The sequence below is a fragment of the Poecilia formosa genome, unplaced genomic scaffold, assembly GCF_000485575.1.
Source record: "Poecilia formosa unplaced genomic scaffold, Poecilia_formosa-5.1.2 Scaffold38, whole genome shotgun sequence".
Lineage (NCBI taxonomy): Eukaryota > Metazoa > Chordata > Actinopteri > Cyprinodontiformes > Poeciliidae > Poecilia > Poecilia formosa.
Window position 1 is genome coordinate 2,907,254 of NW_006799977.1, and position 26,271 is coordinate 2,933,524.

At 37.0% G+C, this 26,271-nt stretch overlaps 2 protein-coding genes across 4 annotated transcripts in view; one reads left to right on the forward strand and one right to left on the reverse strand.

Annotated features, from left to right (window-relative positions):
• The window catches only part of rfx2 (regulatory factor X, 2 (influences HLA class II expression)), a 32,705-nt gene extending 31,403 nt beyond the window's left edge, over positions 1 to 1,302 (reverse strand). The window contains exon 1 of one of the 2 annotated variants that reach the window (XM_007550920.2): positions 1,145 to 1,302. The gene's annotated coding sequence lies outside the window, so the exon portion shown is untranslated. Of the gene's footprint in view, positions 1 to 741; positions 970 to 1,144 lie in introns of those variants that run through there. The other variant, XM_007550921.2, reaches the window with a different exon arrangement.
• A 2,108-nt stretch (positions 1,303 to 3,410) lies between these two features.
• acsbg2 (acyl-CoA synthetase bubblegum family member 2) overlaps positions 3,411 to 26,271 on the forward strand; it is a 27,692-nt gene continuing 4,831 nt past the window's right edge. Inside the window, exons 1-12 of one of the 2 annotated variants that reach the window (XM_007550926.2) lie at positions 3,411 to 3,552; positions 12,879 to 13,011; positions 13,781 to 13,872; positions 15,846 to 16,114; positions 17,454 to 17,542; positions 19,779 to 19,899; positions 20,801 to 20,881; positions 20,975 to 21,124; positions 23,095 to 23,271; positions 24,419 to 24,600; positions 24,758 to 25,000; positions 25,457 to 25,674. In XM_007550926.2, coding sequence (XP_007550988.1) covers positions 3,426 to 3,552; positions 12,879 to 13,011; positions 13,781 to 13,872; positions 15,846 to 16,114; positions 17,454 to 17,542; positions 19,779 to 19,899; positions 20,801 to 20,881; positions 20,975 to 21,124; positions 23,095 to 23,271; positions 24,419 to 24,600; positions 24,758 to 25,000; positions 25,457 to 25,674 — 1,882 coding nt within the window. In that variant the 5' untranslated portion in view covers positions 3,411 to 3,425. Of the gene's footprint in view, positions 3,553 to 7,501; positions 7,726 to 12,878; positions 13,012 to 13,780; positions 13,873 to 15,845; positions 16,115 to 17,453; positions 17,543 to 19,778; positions 19,900 to 20,800; positions 20,882 to 20,974; positions 21,125 to 23,094; positions 23,272 to 24,418; positions 24,601 to 24,757; positions 25,001 to 25,456; positions 25,675 to 26,271 lie in introns of those variants that run through there. The other variant, XM_007550927.2, reaches the window with a different exon arrangement.

Genomic DNA, 26,271 nt, shown 5'->3' on the forward strand with positions numbered 1-26,271 from the left:
TTAGAGTTATGGCTGAGATTCGATGGATTTTCTGCTCTGCAAATAGATAAAATAGCTGGCAGTTGAACAAAGAGAAATGTGTAGCTCTATAACTTGCCTATTAACAACTACTTTGTTGTAAAGAACTTATTTAAGAAGAGTAATTTGTGAAAGAGGCAAGTCTAAAGATAACTCCAATCACTTAATACTAAGTAAACCGTCAGGTGATGCCTATAAATTAATAAAATGACTTTAAAAGCCATATTAGATCACTAACTAATATTTAAGAATCTCCATGCAGTGGCACCACCTAGCTGTAACAACACATCGTGTTATTAAAGTTAGGCCTGAAATACTGACAGCAACCTAACTTTGTTACATTTTGGTTAATCTCATTATGTAAAAAAGGATAATTAGGGTCAATTTCAATGTGATGGAAATCAACTAAAATACTCGATTTAATGAGACTCTAAGGCCGCTAGAAAAAAAGTTTAAACACACTAGAGCTCGGTTTGCTGTTTGATATTTAATTAATTTTAAAAAAGAAACTGCGTCGTGAACGTTACGTTGAATAAGTTTGGAAGTAGGAGACGTTGGAAACAGTTGTAGCAGCAGAAGCAGCGGTGCTAAAGCTAGCTAGCTACTCTTCCACCTGTTTAAACGGCCCAAAAAAGCGACGCGCCAACGGCCGAACTTTAACCGTGTTGTCTCCATGAAACCCCCACAACAAACCTGAACAACTCCACCCACGTTTAAACTCACAAGTGAAGTTGATCTCATGTCGGCGAACGGAATTAGCATTAGCCGTACTTTACTATACGTTCATCCATCCATCCTGTTGGAACTAAGCTGAAGGAGCGTTCACGTCTCGGTTTCCACTAAACAACATAAGTAGCAACAAGTGTAAAGTGATTAATTAGTTCGGATTTGTAGTCACAAATAATATATTTTGAAAGCAAGCTGCTGTAGAAGTTGGGAACAGATCCAAAGAGAACATTAGAAGCGAAATGTTATCGTTTCACGGAAGGGAAAAAAAGCTGTTCGCAACTTGGGGCGGATGCCAGAAAGAGGAGAAAGTTACATTCAGGAAGACGCGTTCGAGAACATACATTTCTTTCTCCCTTCAAACGAAATCACTCTCTAAATTTTATAAACATAAAATCACCTTTGCCTTGAGAAAAGTTCTGCTCTCTTTCCCTCTCTCCAACTCACTCGGTGACTTCCAGATGCTGCTGCTGCTGTTGCTGAGTGTTGCGCCCGTTGGTAAGTAACTGTCTCCACGGCTACAGTCACTATAGCGCGGCGGGGTCTCAAGGCAACTGTTGCTACCCTCGAACGCCTACGTCAGGGGCCTCACTATGGGAGGGAGGGGCTAGAGGTAAAAAACGCTCCGCCCAGTTAAAGTGGGCTGTTAGTTTAAATTAAGCCGCTAGGAGGTGCTGTGGGCGACAGAAAATCATAGTTTGTAGGGTTACGTCTTCCGTTGGTGATTTTGTCATCTATGTGCTTCTAAATAAATTACAGTATCAGTGTTCAAGTTATTTCAGCAATTCAATTTAAGTCGGTAAAACTTGTATATTTTATAAATTAATTATTCGGTAGTAATTAGTTACATTTACTTTAACAGTTGAAAAAAAATGTTTTTAGCGGTTGTTGTACTACACCCTACTTTTTATTTTTATTTGAGTAATATTATTATGAAGTGTCAAATTTCTGGCTCTACCCGTTGTGTGCAACTTATGAAGTAATAAAAAATTACCAAAAATGCAACAAGATTTGCTGTTCAAAAGTTATTTTATATTTGTAAAGTAGCTAGTGAAAACTTTATATTATCTTTATATTCTGTCTTCATATATCAATCTTTGTCAGAGATAAGCAAAAGTACAGTACCTATTATTTCCCTTGTTAAAATGTTATTTTCTTCATTATTTTTAAAAATGCAGTCAAATTTTACCAATGTCTTGCTAATATACTAACAAAATGATATGTTACACGTGATATCCGACAACCTACATAGTAGTCTCTTACATAAGTAAAAGTTATGGTTATTCTATCCACTGTGTGTAACTAATAAAAAACATGTTTTAACCAAAAATATATAATCTTTATATTCTATCTTTGTCAGGGAAAAGCAAAAGTAGAATACCTAATGTTTCCCTTATAAAATGTTAATTCACCTCACTGTTTTTAAACTGTATTAAATTATTACTAATGCTATAATGCTTACACAATAATATATTACACATGGTATATAGATGTTATATTTTACATAGTATCAGAAAAGGAGATTTATTAGATAGGCTTTATAGCTGTTCCAAAAGTATTATATCTCATGTAATAAAGAAGTTATAAAATATTTAGTGACAAAGTATGTCTATAGCTGCAGGGTGATGCAGTTGTTTTGCAGCAAGAAGGTCCTGGATCTGATTAATTGTGCTTTAGGGCCGCACAAAATAATTTAGAGGCCCCAAATGGCCCCCGAGTTGCACTTTGGATACCCCTGGTTTAAAAGCTGCCACATTTACAGTTTTTCTGCATTAATATACTACATATATATAAAACAGCTGTCTCTGATGAGGAAATAGCACAATAAGAGTTGGTAAGTTATACGCTTAATTTTACAGCATCTCAATAAAGTATTCACACTCCTTAAATCTTTGAGTTTGTTGCCTTGCAACCACAAATACCAATGTACACTGAAGTGTGTAAGGAAGACACAAACTTCATCACCACACAATTATGCACTATACTTTATGCTGATTTGTCAACAAAATCTCAATTAAAGTACATTTAGTGTTTTTGACTGTACTGTATTTACGTCAGTACGTGTTCTTTTGTGTAAAAAATACAGTTCTGTATAAATTGTTCATAAAATATTGTAAAATTAACACACATAATTGATATGTCAACACAAAAAGCTAGCTAAAAACATACATTTGTTCCAAATTGAAAAGTATTTTTCTATTTTTGCATCTGAGCATGAACGTATTGATAATTATAAAATTAAAAAAATATACAAATATGTAGCGCCTGATTGTGTCTGTCATTAATACACATCTGATTCCTTTTCTCAGTTTGCACTATTTTCTTGGATTATAGTTTAGAGATCTTTATTTGAACCCACACAGGGAAACAAACTCTGCAGATTTATCTTGCCTTCATGTAATCCCATCTTTTTAACACATGATGGCAGCACAAACCTATGCTGCAACACTAAACTGCCAGATTAATCTAATCTCTGTATAATCCTGCCAACGTCTTTTGATGAACTGGTAACACCTGTCCTGTTGAACTACGCATATAAATAAACTTTACAGTAAGTTATTAAATGATCGGAGTTTTTTTGTTTGTTTGTTTGTTTATTTGCGTGTGTTTCTTATGAACATACGACTTTAAAAACATGTTGTTGTTTTTTTTCAGAGAGACATCCAGCATTGTGAGTTTAAATGGGAGTGTTATCTTGGAGCTGTAAAAGTGACAGCTGGCTCCAGCAGCTCAGCGAGCATCAGAGCTCCTTTCATTTCCCTGCTGTCAACGTCACAGACAGACGTCTTTCAAAAGCTTCTTCTGGCGGTAAGTGGTTATTAACACAGCGTTTATCTTTTCTATTTTTCTTTTTGTCATCCTGATAATGGCATAATGTTCAGATAACGCCCGCCAGAAATGTACAGTAATAGTTTGCGGAATAGAGGCAGTTAAAGCTAAAAGCAGACGCTAAGAGTACAAGCGTCCGTTGCTAAGCATTCCGCAGTCAGTCATTCAGTTCAACAGCTTCATGAAAGTTATTTCGGTCAATTAAAAAAAAAAACCCCTTTCTTTAACTGATAACCAGTTTCATTAACCTCTGCTAAAATCCCGTCTGTTATAAATGTACACCTGCTTTGGTGATGCTAGCATGCAAGCTACTGTGACGTTTATAAGATGCTTAAATGCAGTTTGAGAAATCATAAGACAAGTTTCCGTCTCCGCAGCGAAGGAATTAAGTGAATAATATTCTCAGATAAAATTGAACACTTTTAAAACACAGGGATGTTTTACTTAGGAAGACACTACAACCGTTTCATAATTTAGATACTGGAGTTTTTTGTTTCTGGCATAAAATGATTGTAGCTCAGATGAGCTAGTGATGTGATTTCCGTAGGATCCGGATCAATTGGCTCATTGTTCTTTCGGCTACAAGTTGACTCTTTGCTTACTATTAAACAATAGTAACAAGTATCTAATAATAATAATAACACTAATTTAAGTATTATTTGACCCTAAATAATACTTTAAGCTTAAAATATTAAGCTTAAAAGTTAATATTAATTAACTAATAATAAGCAAATTATTACAGTCTATTAGTAGTAACTAATAATAAACAAAGTATTAGAATGTTAAAGTACTATAGTAGTAATCAGTTAAATATTACTGACTCAAATTTAGTATGATTTAAGTTTATTATTCAATATGTTAGAATATCACTAAAAAGTATAAATAAGTAAAGCAGTTTTAAAAAGTGTAACTCATATTTTGCATAAATTTATTATACACAAGTTATTTTGTTCATGTGATCATGGTGGCTCACAGATAATAAAAGTCTAAAATTGAGATTTTTTAGAAAATTCAAACATCACGTGACCAATAATATAGGATTTTAAATAAATAAATATTTATTAATTATATATGCACTATCCACAGAGTGATATATTTTTGTTAATTTTGATTTTTTTGGTTTAGGTCTAATACAAAAAAACATGAGATCATTGATTAAGCCTATGTTTATGTTTTAAAATACTTTTAACACATTTACTCTGTATGGTTTAGCACTGCAATTGAATTGCAATTGGTGAAGGACCCTTTTTGATAAAGAGCAGTTTTATTTCACAGCCGTGTTATTTTTGTATTTTTTAAGGCTCTGACTGATTTATTATCAGAAGGCAATATATCTTCTAGAAGGGTTTTGCTGTCATTGTACTAAAAATCACAAATTATTCTCATAAAAGTCCATATTTCCCATTCCTACTTTTACTACAACCAAACATAATCTGAACTTACACTTATATTTACAATAACTGCAACTTTATTATTACAACTTGTACAGTTGTCAGTTATTTAAGATCCTAAATAAGTCCAAACTTGAACTTTAAAAGACTCATTATAATTTTGAAGATGTTTATTGTTAATAAATGTAGTTAGCTATGAGAAGTAAGCGGTCTTAAAGCCCATTTCTGTGATGGACCACAGGCAGCAGCTAATGTTGCTTATGCTTTGGGCCGGCTCTGATATCGTAATGTTGAGTAGCTGGCATTGCATTACAAGCTATCACCACTATGGAATACTATACCTGTATCTTTCAGCTTTTTCTTGCGTATTTATGATTATATTGGGACTCCTGAAATCCTAAACTGTCATTATTGAAATGTCAGTACAAAAATAGCACAAAGCTTTAATAAGAATACATCACACTTCCTTTATCCTCAGTGGGTTGCATTTAAAAGACTAAGATGTAAAACAATGTTGGCCTGCCATCTGTGTTATTTGACTACATAATGACTTTTTCTTTCTGTAAAGCTTAGCTCATTTGTTTAAGCCAACAGGAACAAGAACATTAGATATATACAAGTAAATAAGATATTATCTTTTTATCTGGTTGCCTAATTAATCGGTTTACTGGTGATTCATGTGTTTCTTTTTCTGTAAGATGCATATTTGGTGAGTGTGGGATGAGAGAGAATGGTCTCTAGAGTGCGTCAGCACTAAGATCGCCCTGCAGCATGTCAGAGCAGCATGCGTGGTTGCACCAGATCAGCCGGCTCTGGGTGTCACGTGACGCGGTGGTGAGGTGGCTCTGTCATGAGGTCTCGCCAGGCCATTGGCTGCATTTTTCAACAGAGTACTGATTGCACACATTTATGAGGTCATGCAGACCTCTGGGTACAAGTTGAGGTCAATTCTTTTAGTGGGACCAGGTTTATTTTTATATAAATATATTTCTGGAAACTTAAATGTATACCCTTAAGCTCTTACATGTTGTAATTTGAATGAGTTTTAAGATTAGATTCATGTACCTTCAAGGGAGGTTAAAATATGGTTTTCTTGTTTTTACATTCTTCTTAAAGTTGTGCACCTGCAGTTTATCCTGCCGCACCTCTGGTATTTGTTCGTTTAAACAGGTATGTTCCTGCAAGGAAAAAACAAAACAAGAAGAGCAGGATTGGCTTGTCAAGCAGCAGAGTTTAGCTGACAGCTAAAATTTTATTCAAATTCCTAAAATTAGGTCAGCAAAACAAAGTTAAAGCAAGTTAAAGCACTGGTCTTGCTGGTTGCGATTGGCAGTGCAATAAAATGAGCCAAGAACAGAGCTTTGAGAAATACAATTTAAAAAAATAAATTAATAAATTTTTGTTTATGATGATTTGTAACCTCCAAGTGACCCATTGTTTTTTTTTATTGCTGTTTTATGATCTGGTGTTTCCACCTCCAGTTAGACTTTCACTGGGCAAGTGGGATTAAATCCAGACATGTAACGTTACGATTACTAGTGCAACAACAAACATGACTCACTAGTATGTCTCATTTGTTTTTCTGTCCCTCTATCAATGGACTGTGTTGATACTGGTAGCTCCACCCTAACTGTACCATGCCATTGCCCTGTGGAGATGATTATTTCAATAATCGATTTATCACGATTAATTGTGTCATGCCTCTGGCTCCACCCTAGCCAAACTGTGCTATTATCCCATAGACCTACAATTGTCCTGAACTGGGCCCAGGAATGATGTGGTACTGTCAGTATTTTGGCCGCTTTTGCAGAAGAAAAGCACAAAATTGTGTACTGACACCTGCTGTACTTCTCAGTGGAAATGAGGCAAAAGTAGCCACAGTCTGTCCAGTAAGATCTGAATCCAGCAATCCCACTCACTTTTTCATTCCACTCATTAACCTCCTGAAAATTTCTCGACTCGGTTGTTGCGCTTAGAGCGCTGGTGATGCCACTAGGAAGCCCGTGGAGAGGTGTAAGGGTTGGCCGAGGAACCCATTATAACTGCTTGCAGTTCCAGTTAGTATATTCATGATCAATGTATTCAGTGTGCTCCATAAAACTTCTAGAGTTGTGGTTTAAAAAGTAGAAAACAGTGAAAGAAATCTTTCTTTGTCATCAAGGCATCCAGGTTAGGCTTGTTTAACTGAAGTTTGTGCACAGCAGGTTGTAGGTCATGTAGAAAATGCCACATTAAAAGCAGAACACGTTATGAAGCAGCCCAACCCTTCAGAATTATTTCTGCATGCGACTCGTCCGATAGTAACCCCATGCTGCATGTGGATGAGTGTAAAGGCGGTATTTCTCTCGTGGGGGATGGGTCTCAGTTTCAGCATCATCAGTGGGGAGGGAAACGTGCGTTTGCTTCCTCTCTGCAACTTCCCCTCCTTCTTTTTTAGGTTTCTGTGTAATGCATGGTGTGAGCTTTTTCAGCCAATCAGGCCGAGCTAAATGAAGATGGGAGGGCAGACTGCCTGGAAGACGCTGGTGAGCTGTCTTGGGTGGGGTAACAGCGGGAGGAGGGACCAACAGAGCCGGCCGGCTGCTAGAGTTTGAAAATGAATGATTTGCTGTAGATATCCTGGTCATTTGTAAGATTAGTGCCACATCTGCTTCATTTAAAAAATAAAATAAAATAAAAGGAGAATAGCGAAAGGGTGGCAATCCTAGAGAAAACGTGTTGGATACAAGCCGAGAAGAGAATCATCATCTAACGATGCAACGTGAGTAGCTGAATTTAAAATTTAAAGAATGTGTGGGTAGGAGGAAGTTCCTTAAACTTGAATAACAAGCTTCATTTTAGCAAATCTGGTTTGGTAAGAAAGTTTTTAGGAATGATTTCTGAAAAAACAGGTTGATTGGTTTTATGAGTTAAGATAATGAACATCCACAGGTTTCGTGCCATAAGCTAATTCACTAGTTTATTTTCTAATACAAATATAAAATTTCACTTATTTTTCTTAGAGTTTTTGCTGCAGTAAAGGTAAATCTTGACTTGATGAGTATTTTAAGTGTTTGGTTCGGTCGGACAGCCAACACAGACTCTGTCTCTTTGCTGAATGGGTGTAGCCCAGCCTGCAGAGCTGGATGAATTTTCCATTTTGCTTTTCTGTCTTTTAAGAGCAGAAGCTCATTTGTTAATTAAATCAATTTCTTGCAAACTGATTAGTTTGATCACAAAAAAAAAAGAGGATGCAGAGGCTCACGCCCAGTTCTGTCTGTCAGCAGATCCATCCATAATATGAATTCAGTTGACCTTACTTCAGCCTATTTGGGAAAACAGAAACAAAGACCTTTAAAGAAGGGGATTTTGCCTGTAGTTTTGTCAATTAATCAAAGTGAAACTGAAAATTCTTGTTGAAATTATGTTGTGTTTTGTGGGGATTCCCTCTATTGATTCAATGGGTTTTTTTTTTCTATTAGGGTTTCTTCTCCGTTAACCAGGGTCCAAAAATAAAAGTGTTGTTGCCGCTTCAACTGTTGCTGCCTTTCCCTTTCTGACTGGGACAGCTGCTTCTAAGCTCCACTGTCCTCCATCGTCATAATCCTCTCCCATCAGCAAGACTGCAGCATCTCTACTGGTGTCAGTCTGTACAGGGGGGCGAACTCCACCGGGTGATTCATCCTTAGCAGTAAATCTTTACCCACAACAAGCATAACCTACCTGTATAATGTTTACTCCAGCACAAGATGCCTTAGAATGTGAAATAAATCATTTACATTTCGGTAATTAGATTATTTTAATGTGTTGAAAGATAGTTTGAAGTGGAATTACTCAAATATTTTACAGCTTCAGCTATTAGAGATAGAAACTACTGATCAGTGATGGGCCTGAGCCTTCAGAGTCACATAAAGACAATTAAAAAGTCGGTCTTCTGTCACCTGAAGAACATTTCCAGGATTAATCTACTTATATTCCAGCAAGATCCTAAAAAACTCATCCATTTGTTGTTTATCTTTAGTCGCCCTGATTACCTCAACAGTGTCTTCACAGCTTTGCTTAAAAAATTAGACAGCTGCAGCTGATCCAGAGCAGTGCTTCTGGCATTCTCACTAAAACCAAGAAGATAAAGCGCATCACCCCAGTTTTTAAAGTCCGTAAACTGAGCTACAGTCTGTTCTCTGTAGCTCAGAGAGGAGACCTTAAAATACTTCACTTAGTTTATAAATAATAGATGGCATTGTAGACCTATTGTCGTTATATCAACCTTCCAGACAACTCAAGTCTTCTGGTTTAAGTCTATTCTTCATCCCCAGAATCAGAACCAAACATGAAGAAGAAAAATTCAGCTTCTATGGTTCACAAATCTTGAACAAACTTCCAGAAAGCTGCAAAACTGCTAAATCATGTCTAAAAAGCCATTTCATTATAGCCTCTCATGGTTAATAATAACCAGCACAGCATTAAATGTAGCCTGTTTTTCAACTGACAGGTTTTCCTTACTAATGTTTCTTACTTATTTGTTTTATTTTATTCTAATCATGTAGACCACTTTCAATTGCCTTGTTGCTAAAAATGCACAATGCAAATAAAACGGTCTTGCGTTGGCCGTAAATCGTCAACCACTGGCCTCCATGATGACCATTTACTGAAGCTTTAAGGCGTTTTTTTTCTCTACCTGTAATAGCTGCAGGTCGCTTTGTTCATTTCAAAGCTAAATGAGAGCTGGAATCTCAAGAATGTATGTGATGTTGAATACGAAGGCCTCAGATGACGGTGGCCGATAATCAGACAGGGCTGCAGCGCTTTTAAAATACAAAGAAGTAAATAAATAAATAAAACAACTATAGCATGCTCATTATTTCTAAATGTTTCACACACAAAAATTGACATGACCTCTAAAAGTGAAATGAAAGATGAAATAATGATGCAACAACCTGGTTGGACCTTAAACTCTATCAACATTCAGTTGTGTTTAGTTTGGTGACATTTCTCCACCCTGCATCCCAAACTTTCTCCAAATCGCTCAAATTCTGAGGACATTTCTTAGATTTAGTTCACAAGCCAAAACTTTTATTAAGTAATTGATGAAACTTCACTCTTTATTCCTAACTTTGTAGCACACACTTAAAGGTTTTGGACTGAATCTGTTATTTGGAGACACAGCACATTCTCCTTTAAGAGTCGAGGAAAGTTTAGATGTGGATATTTTTGTTGGAAGAAAACATAATTCAGTGTTGTAATCCTGAAAATAACAAGAATCTGTTGTCACATGGTGAACACAATCAGCGCTTGTTAGTAGATTCATCCAGCTCCTTCAGTGTTGCTGTTCTTGGCAGCTTCCCTGACTAGTTTCACTCTTGTCGAAACAATTTCCAGTTTCTGTAATGCTAGCATAACATTTTTTGTGCAATAGGCTCCTATTAACCCTTTGTAGCATGCCTACAACATGTGGCTTCAACTAAGTATCAGTTGTGTACAACCAGATTATTGCAACATTTTAGCCATTATGTGCTTTTCTGTAATAAGAAAAGTTTAACTTGGCTTATACTGGACATGTTTCATGTTCTACATGGAAATTATTTATCAAAATGCATTTTATTGAGACCCAACGTACATTTTGGACTAATTCTGAAACGTACGCTTAAAGCAATATTTGCCTAAAACACCTCAAAGAGTTTTACAAGTTTCACTAGATATAAACATTGATCTAGTTATCAATGGTTAGTTCTAAACCTGCTGATATCTTCTTTACATTAGTTGTTAAAAGGCATTTTAACAAGAGAAAATCACGAGTCAAAATGTGGTGTTTTTACTCAAGGTTATCATCCCGTAGTGATGTCATACCGACCCATGACTGATTAGGTTTCTAGGTCACGCCCAAGACCCAAACAAAGCCAGAGACTGAAGACGCAGGAGGGGGTTGGGGTCTCAGTTCACCCCCTCATGTCTGCCTCCTCCCTCATCCGTCTACGGTTCACTCTGCAGGCTGAACTGGCTGGACGGGGTCATTTAACATCCCCAAATCTGAGCGTTCCCCAATGTGAACCATTAAAAGTGGAAGCGGGCCTCAAATGTTTTGATCAGAGCCAATTTGGACACAGTTGTTGGTTAAAATGTTCAGTTTAACCGTTTGTGGTTGCCTAATGGAGGCCTAGTTTGAGCAAACTATGTTTGTTCCTGCTCCGTCTGACCTCTGGAGTCGTTTTCTTTCCCATTACCCGAGCCTAATTGTTCCTGACAGGCGAGCCATGATAGGCTCCTGCCACAACAAGCAGACGAAGCTGCTGGAACGTGTTGTCAGCCCCCTTAAATAAACAGGTCAAAGATGTGATAAGGGAGCAACAACAGAGGGTTGAACGAGGGAAAAAGGGCGCGGATGTGACCGCGTTTATTGTTGGGGAGTATTAGACGCAGTTCCTCTCAGGATGCAACAATAAAGCCGATAAACAAAACTTTAAAGGGCCTGTATTCAATGTTTCAAACACTGCTAAAGCTCTAACCTTTGACTATTAGAGAGTAAAAATAGTTGTCTTTGTTTGGGCATCTTTATGCTATTCAGCTACAGCTGTGGTCAGAAGTTTAGTTTTTATTATGTTTATTTTAACCTTTTTTTGTTTGGGCGCAGCATATGAGTCCAACTTTGGGCGTTGAATCTGTTATGGGTTTGTTTTCTAAACTACAGGGTGAAAATTACATACAGACTCAAGTATATACATACACCCCTCACTGACACTTGTTTCTTCTTTCTAAAGCCATGGCATAACCCTGGATATTTGGTCCTTATTATCAGAAATGGTGGAGTTCATTTCATTTGAACTCCAACTTCAAAGCATTATTCCTAATTTTTTAAGACAATTAAGAGTTGGAGGCTTAAGGTTAGCCTACTTCATCCATTCAAAACCTTTGTTTGCATTAAAGTAGTCACGATACTGAAGTTTTAAACTCAGTACTGGTACAAAGACAAACACTGGATGTTAAAAATACATCACCTAAAAACGTCACTTCCCTGATAACATCTAGGATAAATGATAACTTTAAATAATGGTAGTAATAGGGTTATTTTCTTACACCATAAATTAGTCCCTTTGAGTCAGTTGTGCTTATCTTTCATGTGTCACTGTGTGCTGCCATTTGTCAATATGCTCTAGATAAAATAAATATGAGTACTGACAGATATATAAAGGGTCATTCCAAACTTGTGTTTCAAAAAAACACGGATCTGGAAGATGAAAGAAATATTTTTTACAGTGTAAACGGATGTGGCATGTGCAGATGGATTCAGCTGCAGCTCTGTACAGCTTCTGACTTTCTGGGAATTTTGCTGAATACTAACTAATAGTAGGCCCTCAGCATTACACTGCCACCACCAGTTGGTACTCTGTTCGTAGGTTTGAAAGCCTCACCTTGATGTCATCGTGGCCGAATACTTCAGTCTTTCCCTTATCTAATAATGAAACGTTTCTCCACAAGGCATTTTTGTCGTCCATGTGAGCAGCTACAAATTTCAGCCGATGACGGCGTTTCCTTGGTTGTTCTGGAACATCATAACCCATTTCCTTTCATCGTACAGTTTGGGTTTGATGATTGAAACATGGAGACACAAAGCAAAGTAGCATTAGAGAACTTACATTTATGGCCTATTCAAAGCCCTGACTTCAGCCTTACTGAAACTAACGATTTTAAATAATCTGCAGTATTTGTGACATGAAGAGAGATCAAATGTCCAGAAGCTGATTTGGTTTCTGCGACTTGCTAGAATTTGTTTTGCACATGATCTTCCCTCTCTGTAAAAATAACAGTAAGAAAAAAACAAAGTTTCATCTCTGTTTCCCTCTCTGATAAATAATCCAGCTGATGTGTGTTTCATGTGCTCCTGTAGCTGCTTTTCACTGCGTTTAAAGCTTAAAGAATCGTGACGTTTGTCTCCTGCAGTGACCGCGTGCGAGTCCAGCGCCATGTCCGAACCCGTGGTGGTGGAGCCTCCTAAAGCAGGTGAAGCGATACAGTCCTGTGGTGCAGGAGACAGCTCAGCCTCCCTTGATGACGGCATTGGAGACACGGCAAAGTATGTTAACACGATGCGTTACGATGGCTAGCTTAGGAAGTTACATTTAACGTAATGAGACAAAAACGTTTGTTATTCCTTTTGTTTAACTTCAGCTGCCAGTGGATTGTTTGTATAGTCTGCACAGGCTTATTATTTTCAAAAAAAGTTCCCCAAGGTTGACTTCTTGGCCCATTAATTATTTCTTTTTATATACAGCATATAACCTGGGTCAAAACATTCTGAATTTGTCCTTTTCTGCAGTGTTTTTTAAAGCCAGAGAAAACAAAATGTAATTTCTTTATGTCTTCAAGTAAAGCTATTTTAACAAAAAAACTCGTGGTTCGTTTTCAAATGGGGCTGCAACTAACTTATTTAACTTATTCCTCTTTTTTAAAAAACTGGAACTTACTTGCCTGCCATGTGGGAATGTTTTAAATTTGTAAATATTCTACATGCTTGTCAGCTCAGAAGCCATTCAGGCTGAAACTCTTCATCATCACTTTTAACAGAAAGAAGGAAATCAGAATCTTGTTTAAAATACTTCCTGAAATGGTTGTAAGAGTGAAACTGTCTTTGGGACTTCAGAGCATAATTTGCATAACTTTGCATGTATTAATTAAGTCCAAGCTGACTGTATTTATTTTGATCTTTAAATACAGATCAAAATAGTGGATGATGACAGCCGCTGGTTCCCCCCCGATGACTTGGCACCGTTTTTCAGATTTACCCCGCTTCCTTTGGGAATTAACTCACTCATAAATGTGTTTTCCTCCTTCCTGTTCCTCAGTGAGTCATCAGAGGAAGAGTCCACCGGGGAGAAGGAGGAGGAGGTTCCTGCTGGAGATGCAGCTGCTCTGCAGAGCTCAGACACACCACAGGGTGAGGCCCCAAGGAAAACCGCCACGTGTTTGTTGTCTGAGCAGCTGGATTTAAAAGACAAGATTAAAAAATAGCTTTTAGGCTTTACTATAATCCTGGATGCAGTTATTCTGTCTGCTCTTGTTGCTGAACTCAGCATTTGTGAGCGCACGTCTTTTCCTGAGGAAGCAGAAAACACATTCTTTGGCAGAACAAACGCTCCTTCCTCTCTCCTTCCCTTAAACGGTGACTTTCTTTCCTGCTAAAGTCACTGACGGAAAAGTGTTTCCTTCGTTATCTGTAAAGATAACAATAAACTACATGTGTATCCACTAGAGCATGTCTTATCTTACTTTTAGACAGTTTTATTCTGTGGAAATTTATTCAATAGACCCAACCTGCGTCTGCGTAAAAACAAGAGCTAACAGATTTTTTTTTTTTCCATGAGAAAGTTATTCACCATCCAGCTTGTTAGAGGAACTGATAAGCAGCTGCTGTTCCTGTAATAAATCCACCATGTTATCCCACTTTATATTCAAAACATCCTGCAGATCGTTAGGTTACATCCCATCTGGTCTGTCACACTGTAAACTCCCAAAGGGGCGACAAGCCGCCTCCTAGATTAATTATTAAAATCCTTTGGGTTTTATGGCACCCAGAAGACGATGCTAGCTCCTGCTGCTGCACTAATTTGGTTCTAGTGATTGTTCTCCAGTTGCTGCTATGTGTTATTCGAGTACGATAGTAAAATTATAGCTTAGATACGACAGACAGTTCGATGGATAATCAGAATAATAATCTCTAAATGTGACGTACACTCAGGTTTCTGCTAAAGTTTAAATCAGTGATCAGCTGACATTTTTGTGTCCTGTCAGTTTTAGCTTGCGGTTCACACCGTATAAATAGACCCACATCCTGTTTTCTCTGTGTTTGACCTTAAATCAGACTAAACTTGTCATGTTCAGTCAGGATTAAGAAAGTTATTTCCTCTCACTGAATGCCAGAATAAAACTTATATTAAAACTCAGATTCGGGCTGCATCAGGAGGCCAGTTCTTGTTGAGCTGACACAATTTGTGCAGTTCAAAAGTTTATTATAGAGCATGCTTTGAGATGTATGTAAACATCTGACTTTGGAAACCATTTAGAAAATCTTCTTCTAATTAATCCACCGTTGACGGACCTTAAAACACCTGAGCACAGCAGAGGTTCATTAGATCCAACATCTACTCATAATACCCTATGTCCAAGACGTATCTGTGTTTTCATATTGGCAGGACTCAAAAGTTTTAATTATAATGAATTAATCGCATCTTAATCGAAAACCATATATCGACAAAATCAGTAATATTTTCAATCCAAAAACCCTTTTTGATGCAAAATTATAGAATAAGCATAAATATGAACTTACTGACAAACATATTTGTCGTTTTTAATCTGTTATTTAGGATATTTAAACATCAGATTAGTGTATTTATGTTATAACCATTCAGCTTTTTAGTGTTTCAGGAAACCCTGATCATTCATGTAAGTTCCTTAAAGCTTCTGTGCTGCTGCAGCATGTTTAACATTGAGAAGCTATTTTAGTCTTGAGTAGCTTTGCTGATCGGCTACCTCCTTTTTGCCCAATCAGATAATTTTTTAAACCTAAAATTAACCCCCACTGGGGCAAATGAAGCGGCTTTATCGTCCACTGCTGTTGTGCGACAGATTCATGGACGTACCAGAAACACAACACAAAGGTTCCACCTCTTGTATGTAAAATAAAAAGAGATTAATTGTGTTTTAATTTTTCAAGCGTTAAAAAATTTGTGTAATTAAGTAGACACAGGTCCTACTGTTTTTTTAACAGCAAAATAACAAAACTGCATGCAGAAACTGAATATTTTTTATCTTAGAAATCATGAAGGTCTCTCCTGAAAATGAGGCCTTTTTCCTCGACTGACTGATTTTGTCGTCAGACCTCTGAGCGTTTTCTCTCTCTGCGTGTTTCAGTGAACGCCCAGCGCCCAGACTCCCTGTCCGTGCCGCCGTCGTCAGAGCTCCGTCTCTGGACGACGCAGCGCGACGGAGAGGTGAAACTCCGGGTCGAGGGCTCCGGTGAGGCTGCAGATGCTCTGACTGTGAACCAGATGTTTGCTGCAGCTGCAGATCGATTCAGTGACTTCACAGCTTTGAAATGGAAGGAGGGCGAGCAGCAGAAATCCCTCACCTACAAACAATACTACCAGGACTGCCGCACTGCTGCAAAGAGCTTCCTAAAGGTTGGTTTCATTTTCTTTTTTCTAATCCAATCAGAACACCTTCAGGGAGAAGAGGTCTTGTTTATCCGCATTCCTAAAACTAAAAACACATTTTAGTTCAGTTTGTTTGGATATACCCTGCATGGTTCAGGTGTTAAACTCTCCTGAATTAGAAAATGAATTTTAAAAAATCCAGATTACTTTTAGTTCCAACTAAATGTATCCCTCAGTTAATGTCTTATTCTCTTGTATGTTTTATTTTTGGATAATTAACAGTTAATATAAATTTGTTTCCACATCCACTGGCATTCTGACATGATTTTTTTATTTTTAAACAAACCTTCAGCAGATATTAGCAGCATAATATTTACATGATATTTAGTTCTCTGCAATGTAAGACTTCATGAATTTAAATGACTCATTTAGGCATCACTTTACATGTCGTCATAGCAACGGATCACATCACAGTAGCGATGATGATGATGATGATGCAACAGAAGATTATTTCAGAAAAATCAATTATTCTGACAATTAACTGAATAATCAGATACAAATATTGACACATTCTGCTGATTTTTCATTTAACCCCTCAAGTCTTTTTGATTTGCTCAATATTAGAAATGCATTAAAAGACGCACATAAAAAAATTACTTTTTGGCATACAAAAATAAGTAGCCTAAAATGCAATAATGCAGTAAAATGGCGTTCTAATAGTGAACATTTGATCCTTTTTTAGCAAAGGACGAATCTGCAGCTAAATAAATACTGTCTGATTATTTTTTTGGATTAATAATTAATAGCAAAAGGTCCATATATATATATATATATATATACACACACATCCAGTGTGTGTGTGTGTGTGTGTGTGTGTGTGTGTGTATTACAGAATATGAATCTTGTGTAGTTTTCATAGAGCAGATTTACATCTTAAATGCAAGATGTTTATATATTTGGTGCAGTTTTTGTTTTACTTCTCTGAGGGTTTTATTTCAGCAATTTTCCTTTTTTGAGTCTGTATGTTTGGAATCAATTACTAAATTACTTGATGACTATTTCAATAATTGATTTATCACAATTTATTCAACTACTTGTTTAAACTCAAACCGGGATTTGAAACTCCTACGTTTTAAATGCAAATTATAATTTTTAACCAATGAAAAACAAACACTGTCAAAACTTAAAGTTTTAGAACATTTTTAAAAATCATCAAGTTAAAAAGATTTAAAAGTTTAATAAATTACTTATTTAATAAGTGAGGACATGCTGCCAGTATCTTCACCGTCTTCCCTGGTAAAAGTTTTGAGATCAGTTAACTGTGTATTTTTTATTTTTTAAACTTTGTTGTTTTATATTTCTGCAGCTCGGTTTGGAGCGTTTCCATGGCGTTGGGATTCTGGGCTTCAACTCTGCCGAGTGGTTCATCGCCGACATCGGCGCCATTTTGGCCGGGTGAGTTTCCGAGTCGTCTGGTTTGGTCACGATGGTTTATCAGCGTTTCTGCATCAGCGTGTTTACATGTTTATCGCCGAGTTTATGAGTGTCCGACCTCGACTGGCAGGTCAAGGTCGGCAGGTCGCTTCTTATCCAGCTGAGATATTTTTCTGATCAAATGACTGATTAAAGCGATAAGCCAAACGAGAGGCTGACTCACTGAAGTCACTCTGATAATTCATGGTTTCTCCATTAACTGATTGGAAACTGAAAAAGGTATTTAAGAGGAGATTTTTTTTTTTATTCGAACTGGGTGAAGCTAAAACTGCCAGTAGAGGAAGTTCTGGGTTGAACATATTTACAAAGGTTTTTTTTTTTTATCTTAAATGCCAAATGTATATATTTTTTGTAGTTTTCGGCTTAATTGCTGCTCTGACTGTGCCGTAACTTCAGCAAATGTCCTTTTTTTAAAAGTCTTTATTCTCCCATTAATTACTAAATTAGTTCAGCAATTGATTTAATTAATCTGATTAATCGTTTCAGCCCTAATAAACCTAACGGAAACGTTTTCATTTCAGTCTCATTTTCCTAAAGCACACATTTGACTTATTTTCTTATATGTAGATGTTATTTTTTAATTTTTTTATCAAATAAAACCTTTTTTAACTATTTGCTCCCCCTGGAGTGTAACTGAGCCCAGATTTTAGCAGCAGGACTGTCATGATCCGTGGTTTTCTGTGTGTTTTTGAGTTTTTCGATGTGTTCCTGTTTCCCTGTGAGTCTCTGTCCTGTCCTCCCCGTTGATTGCTCCCCAGGTGTGTCTCATTCCCTTAATTATCCCGTGTGTATTTATACCCACCTGTTGTCTGTGTTCCTCGTCGGGTCCTTGTCTATCGTCAACTGGTCTTTGTTAACGTCGTTCGTGTGAAGCTGCGCGGACATTCCAGTAGAACTGCCAAGTCCTGGTTTGTGCCTGCTTCTCTGTAGACCGTATGTACTTTCCAGTAGAACTGCCAAGTCCTGGTCTGTGCTAGCTCCCGTGAGTCCCATATGTCAGTTGCTACCGGTATTAGCTGTGTGCTTGTTTGCCGTGCTGCCTGTCCTGGACTGAGAGCGTATTATTATTAAATTAATCTTATTCATCAACACAACCTGGGTCTCAGCGTCTCTCCTCACCGCAACCACACCACCTCACGACAAGGACTTCGGATAAAGACTTGAACATTTTACTGTCTATGTTATGAAACCGGTTAAAACCCGCTCCATCTGAGAAACCAGAGCCATCCAGCAGAATAAAAACGGAGCAAAGCCATCGGTTACAGCTGCAGCTGCAACATCACCAAACATCTGCTGGGATATCTCATGCTTTGTTTGCAATTTAGTGATGTAATAATGGGAATATTTAATGAATTTAGTTCTGGATTTTTTTTCCTAAAGCTCCATTAAAATAAGTAATCTACCTTCATAAAAGCTTCACCAGGGTTCACTTGTGAGCCGGAATGAAATGCAGTTAAAAGACGCCTTCTGGTGCACAGAATGCAGGTTCTGGATTTGACGCCTGATGTCCAGGAATGTGACCCGACCAGCTGCCATGTTCCAAATCTCAGCTTTCATGTCATTAGCGTCACACTCTTAAAAAATAAAGATTAGATGTTCTTCCTTCTGGATCCTTGTAGATATGAAAAAATGTTCTAATTTTTACTAACCCTGGAACGGAGAGAATGAAATCCAACTTTGTTTGCTTATTTTAACATCTTTCTTTCTAGAGTCCTACAGTTTATGCAACATTTTCCGAACTAACTCTTCATTTCAGCACTTTGTGGTTCTCTACATCCTTCAGTCTCTTCCCTAAACCTGGTTTTAATTAAATTTACCCTCCTGTTTATTTTAACAAGTTTATGAAAATCCGTTCACATCTTGTCTTAAAGAACAAGACAATGATAGGAAGTAGCAGGGGGGTGACGGCGCGGTATTATTTTAAATTACTTAACGTGTGAAGAAACTTGTTCACGCATGATTTAATTTTTGTCAAATTTAAACGCCGCAGTTGCAACATTGTGTTTTTTCGACATTCGCAGAACATCGACAAAGTTTTTCAGACATTTGCAACAGAAATGCAGCTGCTGTAGCTCTGACTGTTTGCCGTTTTTGTGCTGCTGGAAGCTCAGCCTCCTCGCTCCCTTCATGCAGGTTTTTCTCTGTACTGACCCGTCAGGATGAGCTGTGCTAACTTTGACTCCCTCTCCTCCTGCAGGGGGCTCGCTGTGGGGATTTACACTACCAACTCTCCTGAGGCTTGTCACTACGTAGCAGAAAACTCCAAAGCAAACATTATTGTGGTGGAGAACCACAAACAGCTGCAGAAAATCCTCCAGGTGAGACGAGAATGACCGTGTAAATCACAGAAAAAAGAAAATATGATTTATTTTCTGTTCCAGAAAGGAATCAAAACACAGCTTTTACCACTTTAGATTTGTACTTTTGTTTGTTTTTGCAGATTTGTTTTTTATTTTGGTGAAAATATCAGAATTGAGAGGTTCCGATTGCCAAGAAAAAGTCGCATATGTGCAAAAAAGAAGAATCAGGTTTCGGTCGCATTTGCTTGCTGTGTGAATGAAGCCTTTTTTAATTTATTTATTTATTTAATTAACGCTCCAACAAAAACTATTAACAAGTATTTATTTTAGTATAAATAGAACATTTCAGTTAATGACATTTTCTTGGTTGCTTCATTAGATTACTCCAGGTGGAAACTTGTTCACCTCACATCAGATTATATGTTTTGATTTCAGCCACAAAAATTTGAGTTTAGCCTTTTATTTTACAGAAAATAAAAGCTCAGAGAGTACCAGATGCTTCACTGCAAAAATTCAAAGCCTTACCTTAAAAGTATTTTTGGTCCATTTTCTAGAGCAAATATCTTAGTAGACTCAAAATAAGACAGAACTAAATTTAAAGTAGCTTTCTAGCAAGACATAGGAGCTTGTTTTAAGTCAATAATTTATTTTTATTGATGAAAAAGTGCTTGATTATTTCACTTTTAACGTGGGGGGAAATGTCTGCCAGTGGAACTAGTACTTTTTTATTAACAAGCTCCTATCCTTGCTGAAAGCCAATTGCAAGTTAGTTTTGTTTTATTTCAAGTGAACTAAAATATTTGCACCAGAAGCAAGACCAAAAATTCTTGGTGAGATTCTTTGTTGTTGCAGTGTGAACTAAAATGTTAAAAACAAAAAAGGTATTGTCCTCACAGGAATGTATTGTTTCTGCCACCAGATTGAAGACAAGCTGCCTCACTTGAAAGCAATTATCCAGTACAAAGATGCACTAAAGGAGAAGAGGCCCAACCTGTACTCGGTAAGCACAAACACACACAGAGAGAGAGAGAGAGAGAGAGAGAGAGAGAGCGAACGTGGAAAAGCCCGTCTGACTGGTTTTCCTCCACAACAGTGGGCAGAATTCATGGAGCTCGGCCGCAACGATCCGGACGGGCCTCTTGATGCAATCATCTCCAGCCAGAAGCCCAACCAGTGCTGCATGCTCATCTACACCTCAGGAACCACGGGCCAGCCGAAGGGCGTGATGCTGAGCCATGACAATGTGAGTGATGAGACCTGCAAATGTTGCATGCTTCGAGCCAGACGTCAGTGACTCTGTGTGCCTCATAGTGGGTGCTTTCCAGGGAGACCTCTACCTATGAATCAGCACAACATGTGAAGGGTCTGACTATCTGAAGTGACAGAATAGATATAAATAGAAATGTTCTCACATTTGAGACAACACAAAATCTTACCAAGTATTTTGATCTAGTTTCTACTGCAAATATCTTAATACACTTGAAATAAGACAAACCTAGCTTACAAGTAACTTTTCAGCTTGTTTTAAGTAAAAATATTAATTAATATTGATGAAAAAGTACTGGTTATTAGTGAAATAATCTGCATAGACCCCGTGCATCTATGCTTTAACTGCATAGATCCACGGGGGCTGAAATGCACGCCACACTTTTCAGATTTTTCAAACACCTAATTTTCCTTCCACTTCTACTTTGTGTTAGTCTATCACATAAAATCCCAATCAAATACACAAAATTTTGTTAATATCTCATAAAATATTAAACAAGTTCAAGTTTTGTTTTCACTACACAATGTTTCAGATATAAATATAAAAAACAGCCACAAATCCCTCATTTTTAATCTGACTGATGATTACAGCAGTTTACTACCTAAACTTTCTGCATGGTTTGGTTATAACCATTTAAAATACAAAAAAATACTCAAACTAAAAGTGAGAAGGTCTAAAATAAACAAAGGAATGTTTCATCTCTGTCCTCGCCTGCTGATTATCTCTGCACCCCTCAGGTTGATCTTGTGACGCTCTGATGAAACTCAGACAGGGACGCATGACTGTTTTAAACTCTGCCACAAAAGTTCAGGAGGAAAGAATCAAATCTGAGGAATTAGGATCTCAAACTGTTTTGCTAATAGTGAAAATTAACAGGTATTCTTACAGTGCTTCTTAGGTTTCAGATTGATTATTCAGAGGCTTTTAGCCCAGTTTGTGTTCTAATTCCTGAGCAGCCGGAAAAAATACTGAATCAAAATTTCTCAATTTTACAAACCGATTGTGTTCTTAAGTCTTAAGAAATCTAAATTTAAAAAAATAAAATAAAATAAAGTGTATTTTATTTTAATGGGCATACTTGGTGTCTTTGCTATGAATTTTGAGTTACTGCCCTAAAATAAAACTAAAAAAAAACTACAGAAATACATATTTGTCTGCTTGTTTGAGGCTCCTGCACTGCAAAAACACAAAATCTTACCAACTATTTTTGTCTAGTTTCTAATGAAAATGTCTTATTATGCTTGAAATAAATCAAAACTTACAAGTAGCGTTTCAGAAAGATGCAGAGGTTTGTTTTAATACAATAATTCATTAATAATGATGGAAAAGTTCCAGTTCCACTGGCAGATTATTTCACTTTTAACATGAGAAAAAGCTATAAGTGAAATAAACACCAGTACTTCATCATTATTAATTAATTATTGACTAGAAAATGTTGCTAAAAAGTTACTTGTAAGTTAGTTTTGTCTTATTTCAAGTGTACCAAGATATTTGCTCTAAAAACTAGATACAAAATAACTTAAGATTTTGTGTTTTTGCAGTTTCATGGTTAAAAAATGGATCTAATTTTTTAAACTGGATCCAGTTTTGATGGCAAACAAAGCACTAAAACTCACAAACTAGAAGTTGTTATAGATCAGATGATTTTTACCTGATCTGATTTTGTACTGAATTATCCTCCATGAGGTTTGAGTTAGTACAACAGCAAGATAGTCAGATTTTGCACTTAAATATCTGGAATGTAATAAAAACTAAAGAAAAAAAAATCTAAAATTTTCAGTTTCAAAGATTGGAAAAGTAAAATTTACAGGGACTCTGTAGGTCAGTTGTTTACTAAGAAATGATTTTTAAAGGTAAATATAAATTTAAAACAATCATAGTTGGGTGTTCATGCTTCCCCAGAGGTGTACGACATCTAATCCATGTTTTCTTGTCTTTCCCCTCAGATAACTTGGACAGCAGCTGCAACGGGTTTACACGTCGAGCTGAAGGACGGCCTTCAGTTCCAGGAGAGGGTGATCAGCTACCTGCCGCTGAGCCACATCGCGGCTCAGATGGTCGACATCTGGATCAGCATGAAGGTCGGAGGGCTGACCTACTTCGCTCAGCCGGACGCCCTGAAGGTGAGAGGAGCTGCCAGCGTTTTCTCACAGCCTGACCTTAAATCAGACGAAACCTTTCCTGCTTTAGGTCAGTCAGAAAAACCAGTTTCACCTTTCGTCTCAAAAGTCGTAAAGTTCAGATGATTGGAGTCAAAATGTCAGATTACATTTATAGTTCTGCAAAGTTATAGCTGCAGTATTTAACTTTACAAAATATATGTTGTTTTTTTTTTACATATTTGTTCAAATTGTCACCATGTCTTAATGTGCTAATGGCAGTTTATCTGCCATCTTCGTTGGCGATGCTAACTAGCCTTTGCATCAATAGATTTTACATTTCCAATGTCTAGAATTTTCCAAAATTGAAATTTTTTTTACTTTTTTCCTTAGTTTTTGTTAAATTCTAAATATTTGCGTATAAAATTATCTTGCTGTTCTACTAATCATAAAAGCTGAAAAACCCAAACTAGACTGAGGACAATTCAATACAAAATCACATCAGGTAAAAATCATCTGATCCAACAGTTATAATCTGTTATAACTTTATCTAAACTGGATCCAGTTTAAAAAGATCCTTTCTTGAACCATGATCTAAGAGCACTGCAAAAGCACAAAATCATAGCAAGTTATTTTGTCTAGGCTTTAGTACAAAAATCTTAATACATTTAAAATAAGACAAAACAAGTAACTTGACCGTTTCAACAGATATGCAAAATATATTTGTAATAAAAGTTACAAATTGCAGCTCTAACCCAAAGGTAATGATTTAAATTTAATCTCATAAAATAAAAAAAAATATTAACATAATCTTTAAGTTTGAGAACATTTTGAATGTTTTCCAGTTTGTAGTTCAGATGCTGGATGTTTTAAAACAGGAAGAACAAGTCGTATGAATCACCTATTTTTAAAAAGTTCTCTTTTTTTAATAGCATAAAACCTCAATATGCTTCCTCTTAACAACGGCTTTTATTTTGAAACCAGTTCCATTTAATGTAAACCCTAAATATGTTTATTGGTACAATTAAAGCGTGTCATGTTAGGAAGAGTTGATGATCAACCAGAGACAGATAACCAGAGGGCTACATGACTGTCTGTGTGCTTTGTTTGGCTTAGTTAAAGGGTTCTCCATGGAAACCAAGTAAATACATATTTTGTTGCGTTTTCTCAGGGATCTCTGGTGAACACCATGAAGGAAGCACATCCGACGGCCTTCATGGGCGTCCCGCGTGTCTGGGAAAAGATGCAGGAGAAAATGAAATCCGTCGGAGCGAAATCATCAACTGTGCAGAGGAAAGTGGCTGCCTGGGCCAAAGATGTTGGTCTGCAGACCAATCTGACCAAAATGAATCAGTAAGTCTTATTTAACAACATTAAAATCATTCAGAGAATTTGTTTCGGTTAAATGTTAAATTTGAGGAAATTAAAGCTTTTTTTTCCTACGTTACATTTTGTGGCGTTAACATTGAGTTGACCTTTCACTTCTCCATATTTTTTTTTGTTTTCCCAGAAGCGTAGCAGCTGCCCGCACCCCGTTCAGCTATCAGGTTGCCAAAAAGCTCGTGTTTAAGAAAGTACGCAAGGCTCTCGGCCTGGACCGCTGCACCAAATGCTTCACAGGCGCCGCCCCAATCACCAAAGACACCCTGGAGTTCTTCCTCAGCCTAAATATTCCTCTCTATGAGCTTTACGGCATGAGCGAGAGCACCGGACCCCACACCATCTCCACACCTGAGGCCTTCAAACTCACCAGGTAAAATTTATATCATTATATCACTAGATTCACAAAGCAGATAGCGCTAATATGTACAGATGCAAATAGATACAAATCCATTTGTTTGCGTCTGCAGATACAGAGAAGAGGTCAAAGACTTAGAGAAAAAACTAATGTATCTAAAATTAATGTCTTAAAATGTCCTAAAGTCATAAAAAACAACTTAAGTTGGCCTTAAATGCAGAATTGTTTTAGTCTACTATGTGTATTGTTTTGCTAAAGGGATTTTCTGTCAGGCAAAAGTTTGAGTTGCATGCAAACATCTTCATTTTGTTCTGTGACTCGAAGCGGTTCAGGCTACTGCTAACTAGCCGCAAATATATCATTGCTAGCTAGCTAGCTAGCTTTTCTGTGTTTCATGAACTTGTCACTCACTTTTTTTTTAATCATTATTGGTAAATTAAAAGAGATTAACTCACGTTTTTTGTCCTGTAGTTGTGGTAAAGAGATTTCAGGATGTAAAACAAGGCTGCACAGCCCCGACGATGAGGGAAACGGTGAGATCTGCTTCTGGGGCCGCCATGTCTTCATGGGTTACCTCGACATGCCCGACAAGACGCAGGAAGCCATCGACGAAGACGGCTGGCTGCACTCGGGCGACCTGGGAAAACACGACGAGAACGGGTTCCTCTTCATCACCGGTCGTATCAAAGGTATTCCTCCAATTCCCCAGGAGAATTTCATGACCCCCTGCATGTTACTGTTTACGTCGTAGACATAAGGATAGACGCCTCATGGATCCCTCTCGCCTATTGTTGCTGACGAGATTTAGGGCGGCCATATTGGAGCGGTACACCACTCCACTCAGCGTTGTGTGTTTAGCAGCACAATGACGTATCAGCGCATTTAATCGATCATAACACACTTTTTTGTTACTGGAAACCATATTCAAACATCTATCAAAGCTACATTTATAAACAATTGTATTTTTTGAGTGTTTTTAATACATAGTTCAGCATATTTAAATATGCTTAGTGGCTATAACAATAGAATAGGAATGGAATATTCTGATATCGATGTATGAAGAGCATATTACAAAGCACACAGCCGTTCATAATTTATTTAATAAATTATTTAGTAATATCAATACATATTTATATAACTATACAAACACTAATAAATAAAGATTAATAATGGCACAAATAAATAATGATTAACAATGACACAAATAAATAATGATTAATACTGAATATATATTGAATACATGTTTATATGTATGTATGTATGTATGTATGTATGTATGTATGTAT